Source organism: Argopecten irradians, chromosome 4, assembly GCF_041381155.1.
Source record: "Argopecten irradians isolate NY chromosome 4, Ai_NY, whole genome shotgun sequence".
Taxonomy (NCBI): Eukaryota; Metazoa; Mollusca; class Bivalvia; order Pectinida; family Pectinidae; genus Argopecten; species Argopecten irradians.
The window spans coordinates 5,902,324-5,915,149 of NC_091137.1; the positions used below are offsets into that span (position 1 = coordinate 5,902,324).

A 12,826-nucleotide genomic window follows, 5' to 3' on the forward strand; every position below is an offset into this window, starting at 1 on the left:
ACAAATCGATGACATACATCTACAACATCAGGAGTAAGCCGATCGCTGTATATCAGTAATTACACTTGTAAATTATTTATTGTGAACTCAAGAGTGAAATCCAAGAATCTATACCAAGTCATCTCGGGTCCGCTCAGGTCACACACTTGTTATCAGGGACCGTCGGCGGCTTCACCTGTTCAACAACTGATCGTAGATCATGACTTCTCGAGTAATCTCAGCTGTTTCAAAATCCAGCACATGGCCGAAAGTGGTGCTTTTCGGCGATTCTATAACACAGGTAATAATTCATCATATTTCGATTAGATTTTATAATATGTAATTGATTATTTAATTGTACAAAAAAAATATATATGTATATTATCAGGGCACCTGCATATATACAGTTTAAACATACAAAAAATGTACATTGTATACTATAGCGATTTAAGTACACATATGTACATATTTGTATATCTCACATGGCCCTGCAGGTAGGGCGTTAGAATGGTACCTAACGTTACTGCTCCTATGATCGTAAGAGGCGACTAAATTTAGGATTTTATCTTTTCTTTCTTCCTGTAATAGGGAGGGTGACGTTTCCCAAGAGACCCGGAGGTGCGATCCGACTGTAGCTCCCATTATATGTACTTGAAACATATACAATGTATATATATTAAAAAAAATTGAGACTTAAGTGTCATTTCTTGATTTCGTTTTATGACGTCATAGCTGTTGTTTACTTATGACGTCATGAATATGGTTGACGTCATATATCACAACAAAACAATTAAACAACCATTCTGTCTGTGAAGGCAGAAAGACCTTGCAACAATGTCTTCATATTTTTTAAAATTATTTTTTTTGCATTTAAATACAGTATCATATACCTTCGCAAGGAACCGTTGGATTTTTACTATACATAGAGTATATAAATAAATATAACCATATTTTGTACTTGTAATTTTGTCTATAGCTCAGTTTCTCCAATGATGGATGCTGGGGAAGCATGGTAGCAGATCTTTTACAAAGGTAAATAATTGTTTGTATATTCTAACTTGCAATTTCTGGTTATAAAGTTCTCTTTATAAATGTAAGTGGTGATGATTATACACACAGTGTACCTGGTACACTTTTTAGAATTTATTGAAGTCATGATCAGTCTTTTTTAATTCATCGTTGGATTGATAATGATAAATTAAGAATACAATAAGATATTTTATATAGAAATAGTCACTAATGTTTTAATCACCAATGTTCTAGCTACTACAATGATTGGTAATCTATTACTGGTCATGCTGTAATTTTAACATATTTATCATTTCATATTACCGGTAAATAACTCTCTAAACATTGTCTTTAAATTTTGTAGAAAATGTGATGTCATCAATCGAGGATTTTCTGGATACAATACAAGATGGTGTGTAAAAATGATACCCAAAGTATTTGAAGAATTTAACAGTAGTGATGTTGCCATGGTGACCATTTTCCTAGGTGCGAATGATTCTAATTTACCTGGAAATAGCCATCAGCATGTGCCAGCAGAAGAATATAAGACACATCTTATTGACATGGTGGAGAAGCTACAGGTACATTTACATAAACTCTTGTTCCTGACTTTTTTTGTTTGCTTTTTATTTTGGTTTATTGCCATTTATAGTTGTGTTTGTTTTATTTTGAAACATAGACAGACATAGCTAATAGCTAGATATATAGGTGGCCTTGAATCTGCTCCATGGCCGGGGTATATGTTGCTACAATTACCAGAATGAATTTACAGACCTTTGTACTCTTACAGATTCTCTGTTGTGATTTGTAAAGATTTTAAAGGAAAAAAATACTTTTAATTATGATTTGTCTTGCTAAAAATTCTATGCATATATCAAAACAAATGTTGAATGGTGTATGTCAAGGAAATGTGATTTGTACTTGGTTTTTACTCCAGGTGTGTGGTATACCCAGAGAGAAAGTTGCCCTCATCACTCCTCTAGCCTGTGATATAAGGAGATGTGATTTATACTTGGTTTTTAATCCAGGTGTGTGGTATACCCAGAGAGAAAGTTGTCCTCATCACTCCTCCAGCCTGTGATATAAGGAGATGTGAATTGTACTTGGTTTTTACTCCAGGTGTGTGGTATACCCAGAGAGAAAGTTGTCCTCATCACTCATCCAGCCTGTGATATAAGGAGATGTGATTTGTACTTGGTTTTTACTCCAGGTGTGTGGGTTACCCAGAGAGAAAGTTGTTCTCATCACTCCTCTAGCCTGTGATATAAGGAGATGTGATTTGTACTTGATTTTTACTCCAGGTGTGTGGTATACCCAGAGAGAAAGTTGTCCTCATCACTCATCCAGCCTGTGATATAAGGAGATGTGATTTGTACTTAGTTTTTACTCCAGGTGTGTGGGTTACCCAGAGAGAAAGTTGTTCTCATCACTCCTCTAGCCTGTGATATAAGGAGATGTGATTTGTACTTGATTTTTACTCCAGGTGTGTGGTATACCCAGAGAGAAAGTTGTCCTCATCACTCCTCCAGCCTGTGATATAAGGAGATGTGAATTGTACTTGGTTTTTACTCCAGGTGTGTGGTATACCCAGAGAGAAAGTTGTCCTCATCACTCCTCCAGCCTGTGATATAAGGAGATGTGATTTATACTTGGTTTTTACTCCAGGTTTGTGGTATACCCAGAGAGAAAGTTATTCTCATCTTTTCTCCAGCCTGTGATATAAGGTGATGTGATTTGTGCTTGGTTTTTACTCCAGGTGTGTGGTATACCCAGAGAGAAAGTTGTCCTCATCACTCCTCCAGCCTGTGATATTGATGCGTGGGCTGAAGATTGCCGTAATAATGGTATGTGTATATTGTCAAATCAGCATTTTGCACAGAGGAAGAAGTATACAATTTGGGGGCCTTTAGGGGGTTTTTGAGTCTGTTAATTTGTCATATTTCCATGTTAAAGTTTTTGAGCAAGTTTCTATTTTGTCTATTGTTTAAGCTTAAGTCATCATAAATGTTTATGATTTTATTTTCCTAATGTGTATGGATGCTGAACGTGATAATACAACCAATTTGGGGCTCTTTAGGGGTTTTTTGAGTCTGTTAATTTGTCATATCTCCATGTTAAAGATGCCATTATTTTTCACATAGACTCATAACATTGTCTGTGTTTACCATAAAAAAATTTATACTGCAAAAGAAGACATTTCAACTTCTGTTGGAGGCAAAATAATATAGACTGAGGGCACTGCTTGATATTTTTAAATAGTAAATACTTGAACATCAACTTCTTCTGAATAGGCGAGCTTTGCTGTTCTCCAACAGCTCTTGTTCAGGAATTCATTCCTAGTAACACATTAACAATTTTGTTCTTTAAAGTAATTATTTACATAATGTATGTTCTTTCATTGATTTTCTTTAGGAATTGTTTAAACATGATCCATGTTTGAAGATGCAGATTACATTAAAAGTGTTCGGCACTTACCAATTTAATATGATATATATATTTTCTGACAACTAGATAGACAATTACCGATATGATAATGATAGGTATTTCTGATAGACATAAAAAGTATAAAAAGTTTTATGTGACTGTTTTTAATTGCAATGCTTTTCCCCAAATTCAGATCGCCCATTCCACAAGTGCAATAAAGCTGCAGGCCTGTATGCCAGTTTATGTAGAGAGGCAGCTACAGAGTCGGGCACAGCTTGTGTTGATCTCTACACTGAGATGATGAAAGTTACGGTAGGTTACAGAGTCGGGCACAGCTTGTGTTGATCTCTACACTGAGATGATGAAAGTTACGGTAGGTTACAGAGTCGGGCACAGCTTGTGTTGATCTCTACACTGAGATGATGAAAGCTATGGTAGGCTACAGAGTCGGGCACAGCTTGTGTTGATCTCTACACTGAGATGATGAAAGTTACGGTAGGTTACAGAGTCTGGCACAGCTTGTGTTGATCTCTACACTGAGATGATGAAAGCTATGGTAGGCTACAGAGTCGGGCACAGCTTGTGTTGATCTCTACACTGAGATGATGAAAGTTACGGTAGGTTACAGAGTCTGGCACAGCTTGTGTTGATCTCTACACTGAGATGATGAAAGCTATGGTAGGCTACAGAGTCGGGCACAGCTTGTGTTGATCTCTACACTGAGATGATGAAAGCTATGGTAGGCTACAGAATCGGGCACAGCTTTTGTTGATCTCTATACTGAGATAATGAAAGCTACGGTAGGTTACAGAGTCGGGCACAGCTTGTGTTGATCTCTACACTGAGATGATGAACGCTATGGTAGGTTGATATTGAAACATTTATTAACTTATTTGATGAGTAGAATTATGTTGATCTTTTTCATTTTTGCCTTTGTTTCCTTTTAAGGAATTATCCATTCACATACTGATATAAAATCAATAGTCTCTGCCTCCTTCTAAAAGTATCAATCGGCTGTGAAATTGAATGTAAACTGTTTCTTTATCAGGACTGGCAGAAGTTACTGAACGATGGCCTACATTTATCAACTCCTGGTTCAGCCTTCCTTTTTGAGCTGCTGAAACCAGTCATCTTGAAGCTTACCGCAGGAATGGAAACCCGCTTCCCTGATTGGAAGGATGTAGATAATACAAACCCGGATGCATCATTATCATGAAAAAATATTCCTTTTTGTAGAAATTTATCAATCAATATGCTTGGTGGCCTTTTTATATAATTTTAGAAAATTCTTAAAAGAATCATTTTTGTTAAACATCTGATCAGTTGTTATTCTATGAACATGTTTTTTACTTGTATTAATTATCACTTTTCTAAGTCATTGTGTCAAATATCACCTATATAAATATATCACTATAGCTTTATAAATATATCACTACATAAATGTCACCTATAGCATGTTTATCAAACTTCATTTCACACATGTACATATAATAAATTAAGTGCTCATTTACTTAACGTCCTTTGAGTACCTTATATCTCATTAAGAATGTTAATATAGACAGAATACACTCACTGTAATCCTTTTTACACAAAAAATAATCGTATGAAATATGAATTAATGATTTATTTCCATGAGGCCTTGAATAACATGCATACATGTACTCTGTTTCGTTACTAATTACATAGAGTATTCTACATATAAATAGCATATAATTGAACTATACAGATATTAGGTTTGTTATACTGGTATACTGTACAGCTAATGATTTTTCGGAGGGATAATGTTTTCGGAATTTCACAGGACAATGTCATACCCACAAAAAATAAGCCAAGTCGTATTAAATGTATGATAATTATGTCTGCAAAACTTTAACTGTTAAAATTTGTTGCATTATTGTTCTACATGTATGACAAAATTTGTAACCTGCAAAAAACCAACCAAGCAACAGTATCACATTGTTTCGTGCTGATTATCTCGTGTTATTGTCCTATATCACTAGACACAGTATCGCATTGTTTCGTGCTGATTATCTCGTGTTATTGTCCTATATCACTAGACACAGTATCGCATTGTTTCGTGCTGATTATCTCGTGTTATTGTCCTATATCACTAGACACAGTATCGCATTGTTTCGTGCTGATTATCTCGTGTTATTGTCCTATATCACTAGACACAGTATCGCATTGTTTCGTGCTGATTATCTCGTGTTATTGTTCTATATCACTAGACACAGTATCACATTGTTTCGTGCTGATTGTCTCGTGTTATTGTCCTGTATCACTAGACACAGTATCACATTGTTTCGTGCTGATTATCTCGTGTTATTGTCCTATATCACTAGACACAGTATCACATTATTTCGTGCTGATTGTCTCGTGTTATTGTCCTATATCACTAGACACAGTATCACATTGTTTCGTGCTGATTATCTCATGTTATTGTCCTATATCACTAGACACAGTATCACATTGTTTCGTGCTGATTGTCTCGTGTTGTTGTCCTATATCACTAGACACAGTATCACATTATTTCGTGCTGATTGTCTCGTGTTGTTGTCCTGTATCACTAGACACCTTTATCTTACCTCATTCTACTGTCTCATTCAGTGTGAGACAAAGTACTGGAAATGGACTCATTTTGATGTAATTAAATTTTATCACAATATCAATATGAAACAGGTTTGTGCAATGATGAATTTGTATAGTTACCATCGATAATATTTTTATATACGGAATATAAGGTAGGGCAATGAGATTTTAACACAACGATGCTGCCCGAAAAGTGCTAAAGTATGACAACTTTACTGTACGTATACAGTAAGTTGTGACTATCAAATGGCATAGTGTTTTAGATTGTGCCTTTTAGATTGATCACTTTGATATATAAACATCAGGGATCTTTATTGTTCAGCCATATATGCTGAATAGTGATAAAACTTCAGATACACTGCCTTCAATGGAAATCTAGTACTGCTGATTGTGTTGTGATCCAAACTCTCAGAAGCTTTATTTTGTTTATCAATATTTTGATGTGGCAGATTTTGACAAAGATACATTTTGACAAAGACACTTAGTGCATCACAAATGTTATGGAATCTTCAGCCTTGCAATTGATAACACACATGGCATTACTCTGGATCTTATCTCGAGTGAGAGTTGAATATTCATTTTTCATTACACCATTGAATGTATAAAATTTCTCATTTTACAAATTAACAAACTGTATTACTAGGTTATGTATATGAGATTTTACACAATATTTAGTCTATAAACGAAGATGTTAGCGAAATAGAAATATAGCTACTTGCTCAATACATATTGACTCTCAAAACACTGATTTTGATACTTTGATTTTGAGTATTTGCTAAATGTTAGTTAAAGTATTAACCCTCGTTTAAATTAGTGATGCGCTTTGTTAGTTAAAGTATTAACCCTCTTTTAAATTAGTGATGTGCTTTTGTAAAGTCGAATCTGCTCAAACAAATGATGGTACAGGTAGTACTTACTATAGATTTAGTGAAATAATGTTACAAACCATGTTGACTTTTTCACCTTAGAGTTACATTTTTCCGCATATTTTGTCAATCTGTACAAGCTACACAACACATTATGCTGATGCATACACGATTTTAATCAACGTAGTTTTGCTCAATTGTATATGCAAGAAATCACTACACAGGCAGTATGTCTTCAGGTCAATTTCAGGTGACATTTTTCAAGTCAAATTTACCTAAAAAAAGCATAAAAGTCATTTCAAGTCAGAATCTTGAACTGAAATTCATATGATATTGAACTGAAATTGACCTCAATTTCACATGAAGAATTTTTCAAGTCAATTTCAGGTATTATTGACATGAAATTCACCTGGATTCAGGTGAAGAATTTGACTTGAATTCACAAAGATTTTTTCAGGTGAAATTGACCTGACTGAATTCAGGTGGAAAATTTGACCTGAATTCACATGAAGATTTTTTCAGGTCAATTTCAGGTAAAGTTCACCTCAATTTCAGGTCAAGATTTTTTCAGGTCAAATTGATCTGAAGACATATTGCCTGTGTATAGTCTAAACAGGGGATAATACTTTACTGGGATGATATATAAATATGAACAATGGAGCCATGGGAGCAGGCCAGGATGATTAATTCCTAAACTAACATTTACATTTCTGTCAACGTTTTATCATAACTGGCCTGAACATTATATATAACAGTTATGGTCTTTGGTACAAAAATGTAATATATACTTATATTAAGACTTTACCTATTTAATATGATAAATATATGTGATTAATTAAACTCTTTGTTATTTTCACATTCATCTGGCTGTTTGTTTTATATAAATATGTTTACCGGTATCAAATCGCCACGAGTGTGTAGTCTGACGTCCATCCGTCTCTCCTTTCAAGTCTTGATTTCCTGTACAGAATACCATATAATCGTGGGGATGATATTGTCATTATTTCGGGGCCATTGTTAAGATCGCCAAAATCTCGGGGCCATTGCTAAGATCGCCAAAATCTAATCAGTTAAATATTGAGAAATGGCTGAATGATGTATACAGATAAATCCATTGTTTTCTATTTTCTCTTAAATAGGTTTTTCAAAGCGGCTTCTGTTTGCGATCCGTAGTTATTTCTGATTCTCTAGCTTGTATTTCACGCATCTGTTAAGAGATGGCACTTAATGGTAGATTTAATACACAATGATCAAGCAGTTGTTCCGCTAAGACCAATCATATGCACGTACTGTTTATAAACCTACATTTACAACTATCATGCCTACATTTGTCACTAATCGAAGTTGGTTGAAATTTTCTTCCGCAGTTTAAACCCAGCTTGCCTGTACATTGCAATGATTATGGCAAAATACTACATTTCTATGAGTAAGACTAATTTGCTTTATTTCCCCTAAATGATACTACTCTTCCAGCCAGTGGGGTAATACAATTAAGACAAAGTTTGGATACGACATTGGTTGCCCTTTATTCCATGATCACTATTTAAAGGACATATCGCATTTGACCCTATAAGCACCCAGGCCGCTTAAAATTTACAAAAAAAACAGCCGTAAATAAGTTACAGAAACCTACACGGCTTTCATCTCTTTACTATACATTTAATTCGAGGTACTGAAGTGACACCTTCAAAATAGAAAGACGGGCACTTCTTGAGTCGAATGCGATAGCTGTATTTTCCCTATTGGGATCAGACTTACCACTTATACAAAATCAGTAACCTCCCAAAGACATTTCTGACAAATTTGGTTAAGTCCCATTAAAAAGATATTTTTTATAGTCAGTAGTGATTTAAATTAATTGCCTTATGTCCGTTTGTTAGGACCCTCCTACTCCAACAGACAGCGTCGGACGTACCATTAATACCGAATGTGCCTACATCCCTCTATATATGTGTTGAATAAATCTGCTAAAAATCCATTAAGATTTGAGGAAAATGTTGACAGACACTGCACCATGGCAAAATAAAGCTCACCGACCATTTAACTCGAGCCACTCCATATCTACCACATTGTGGAGGTAAGCTTCTGTGAATTAACTTCCATCAAGAAACAGAACTGCACATAAGTTATTACTGAAGAAACATATTTGATGAAAAAAAATTCTTTAATTGCCCTGCAAATAATACGAATAACATTACATGCTATACACACATCCCTATAGTCGTAAGTACACCGTTACTGTGCGCATATACATGTAATTGTATCAATACTATTTTTGTAAAACAAATTCGAAGTTATACGTGCACTATATGATGACTTTTTTATATTTGTCGCGGTGTTTGAATTCACTGTGTACATAAAATCTATTATATTAGGTCTTAAAACTACATGCGCTGTGTATTGTCTGAATTTACATGTCCCTGTGTCATGTTATGTCCTGTACATGTAAATCTGTGTGTATGTAAGTTGTTATGATGACGTATGATAGGTGAGTGAATGGATTGGTTGAGTGTGTCACATTGACCCTGCATGACCCTGTCCTTGCACGTGCACGCCCACCCTGGTGGAAGCGTGTCCACACATTACATGGAAAATAGGCACCGGACATGTAACACCTATAGCTGGAAGCCTGTGTGCTTTACGGCCACAGTGCTGAAAGGTATGTTTATTTAATATTTAACTAGAAATAAAGTAATTAACTTATTATTCATTATGCAATATAATTAATATACTTAATAGTTTTCTGTTATAACTTCTTTAAATAAATTGTCCATAAACCTTTATAATTTGTATATGTATAACAAAGGATCGCACGTGGTCCGTCAGGTTCAGGTAGTGTATAGGGTAAAGTGATTGTAAACTAAATGTAATAACCATGAAATTAGAATAGAATTTACTATAGATATATAATAAATAAATACCTGTATATTATATTTATTACTTTACAGTATAAATATATCATATTATAGCCGGTACATTTATGTGTCCCTATGTATTGTCAGGTATTGTTTTTATTTCAGGTTATCTGTCTCCGTTTTGCGTATAATAAAACTATCAGCTGTTTACAGTTGTCAGAGTAGTTTATTTACGAAGAGAACAAATACCCATATTATCACTCTCGTGACATATTTTATGTATAATAATGTTATCTTGAAATATTTATATATATATATGTATTTACAATATTTCAACATTCTGTCACATTAAGTAATAACACGTGCTCCAATATTTTCTATGTATATAAAAAAATCTTACAAATAAGACGCACATCAAACAAGAAATATGTACATAACACACTGTATTAACCAATATGATCATCATATCCTACATACCTTACTACTACCATAGTATGTATTTAATCAGAAACACTGCACCATTGGGGTTGCCCTGCAGGTAGGGCGTTAGAATTGTGCCTGCTGCCCCTATTGCATGATCGTAAAAGGCGACTAAATTTAGGATCTTATCTTTTCTCTTCTTCCTAATTGACTTTATCTTTCCTAATGCCTACCTTGGCACCGCCTCACTTTTGGCCTTGAGTTGAGCGTTCGCCCCTGTGAGGAAGACTGGGTTCTGTCCCCTGGTCGAGACACACCAAAGTCTATAAAAGTGGTAGTTTCTGCTCCTGCTTAGCGTTCAGCACACAGGGAGTGGGACGACTGGTTCGCCCGTTGTCAGTATAATGTGACCGGGTGGGGTGTGTTGCTTGGTGTCTTCGGCGGCATGCTTCAGTGATATAGCACTATAAAAAGGGCAACAGTTCCACTATACAAGAAGACACAACACGAACATACCGCAGTCTCCCAGTACACTCACCTCGCACAATATACACGCAACACACCGCATACATGGGAGGCCGTCCTTACATGACCATAGCTGTTAATAGGACGTTAATAAATCAAACAAACAAACAAACAAAGCACCATTGGCGTTAGCCTGCAAACAAGCAGTTTTCCATATACTCTTTGTATTTAAAAAATACATTCAGCGTATATGTTGCATTCCACTTGCGATTTGATTTTGCGATCGATAAGATGTATGAAAACAAATTACCGCAAAAATGTTTCTACTGTGTTTTACTGATATATAAGTTACATTTGTTCCTCATAGAACTTTTAGGTGTTAATAATGTATAAATGGACATATTACAAATCATTCGGAAGGAGGACTTGAAAAGCTTATTTTTGTTTTCTTCTATACATATACTATTAAGTACCTCATTATGAATTACCATCTAATCAAACAAAGATTTAATAAAATGAAAGAAAAACGAATACTCCAAAATACTCCTTGTTCCGATATAAAACACTCCGTGGCCTAACACTATATTGAGGAAAGTGCGATTTTCTTTTATTGATATTTACTAGACCAAGACTACAGTAAAAACGACAAAAATGTACAGCAATACAAACCTATAACGAACCTTCCGTTCCCTTAATGTATAAATAACTTACATACTATAAAGAGAATTATTTACAGAAAACTGTCGTAGAAAGACGCTTAGAATATATATCACAAAATATGTTATGCCAGTGGCTTACTTCTTTGTCTCACCTGTAAGTTAGGTGATTTTATCCTTACACTCTATTTTCCTTTGTCACACCTGTAAGTTAGGTAATTTTATCATAACACTCTATTTTCCTTTGTCACACCTGTAGGTTAGGTAATTTTATCATAACACTCTATTTTCCTTTGTCACGCCTGTAAGTTAGGTAATTTTATCCTTTCACTCTATTTTCCTTTGTCACACCTGTAAGTTAGGTAATTTTATCATAACACTCTTTTCTTTGTCACGCCTGTAGGTTAGGTAATTTTATCATAACACTCTATTCTCCTTTGTCACACCTGTAAGTTAGGTAAGTTTATCCTTACACTCTATTTTCCTTTGTCACACCTGTAGGTTAGGTAATTTTATCATAACACTTTATTTTCCTTTGTCACACCTTTAAGTTAGGTAATTTTATCCTTTCACTCTGTTTTCCTTTGTCACACCTGTAAGTTAGGTAATTTTATCTTAACACTGTATTTTCCTTTGTCACACCTGTAAGTTAGGTAATTTTATCTTTACACCCTATCTCCTTTGTCACACCTGTAAGTTAGGTAATTTTATCATAACACTCTATTTTTCGTTGTCTTACCTGTAAGTTAGGTAATTTTATCCTTACACTATATTTTCCTTTGTCACACCTGTAAGTTAGGTAATTTTATCCTTACACTATATTTTCCTTTGTCACACCTGTAAGTTAGGTAATTTTATCCTTACACTCTATTTTCCTTTGTCACACCTGTAGGTTAGGTAATTTTATCCTTTCACTCTATTTTCCTTTGTCACACCTGTAAGTTAGGTAATTTTATCCTTACACTCTATTTTATGTACGTTATGTATGATAACATTCGAACTCAAAAGACTTTTTTTAAATGTGTTAATCGTGACAGCTGATGCTATTCCTGATGATAGAAATTGAGTGGTGTATGACATGATCTGCTACAAAAATATCACATGTCCTTTTGACAACGTGACAATCGTTACTTGTTTACAAACAAAGCATAAACATGTAGATAGCTGTTATTTTGTAATTGACAATGTCGTGAAACTTTTTCGTTTTAACTCTGTCCATCGTATTCCTCAAGTCGAGTTAAATCCTTCAAAATTGTGTTGTAGCCTCGCTCTGGTAATATGTGTGTGGAAAGCCTAGACCTTATCTCCAGCCTCGAACCCCTTTACAGTTGTGTTGTATCCTCTCTTTGGAAAGAAGTATTTCTCTGAAAAATACAGTGAAAACAAGTGCGAATGGTAATGGATGACCATTACAAATGTCCCCTTAACGCCCTCAAACTATTATTGTCTTTCTTATTCCAGAATATCGTTTCACAACAAATTCCGTCGAAATCAGAGAATTGTTTTGACCAATCAGAAGCCCCTGTTTCATTACTATGGCAATGAAGGTTTCCAAAGTAGTATT

At 34.8% G+C, this 12,826-nt stretch overlaps 2 protein-coding genes across 2 annotated transcripts in view; one reads left to right on the forward strand and one right to left on the reverse strand.

Moving 5' to 3' along the window:
* The first annotated feature begins 1 nt into the window (after position 1).
* On the forward strand, positions 2-7,726 carry LOC138320438 (isoamyl acetate-hydrolyzing esterase 1 homolog). Its single transcript, XM_069263400.1, has 6 exons — positions 2-280; positions 956-1,011; positions 1,352-1,568; positions 2,744-2,831; positions 3,605-3,723; positions 4,460-7,726. The coding sequence occupies exons 1-6, from the start codon at positions 200-202 to the stop codon at positions 4,625-4,627; spliced, it is 729 nt and encodes a 242-aa protein (XP_069119501.1). The 5' UTR covers positions 2-199; the 3' UTR covers positions 4,628-7,726.
* A 1,285-nt stretch (positions 7,727-9,011) lies between these two features.
* The window catches only part of LOC138320436 (chitin synthase chs-2-like), a 74,160-nt gene continuing 70,345 nt past the window's right edge, over positions 9,012-12,826 (reverse strand). The window contains exon 35 of the mRNA XM_069263398.1: positions 9,012-12,626. Within this exon, the coding sequence (XP_069119499.1) occupies positions 12,585-12,626 (42 nt within the window). The 3' untranslated portion in view covers positions 9,012-12,584. The remainder of the gene's footprint in view (positions 12,627-12,826) is intronic.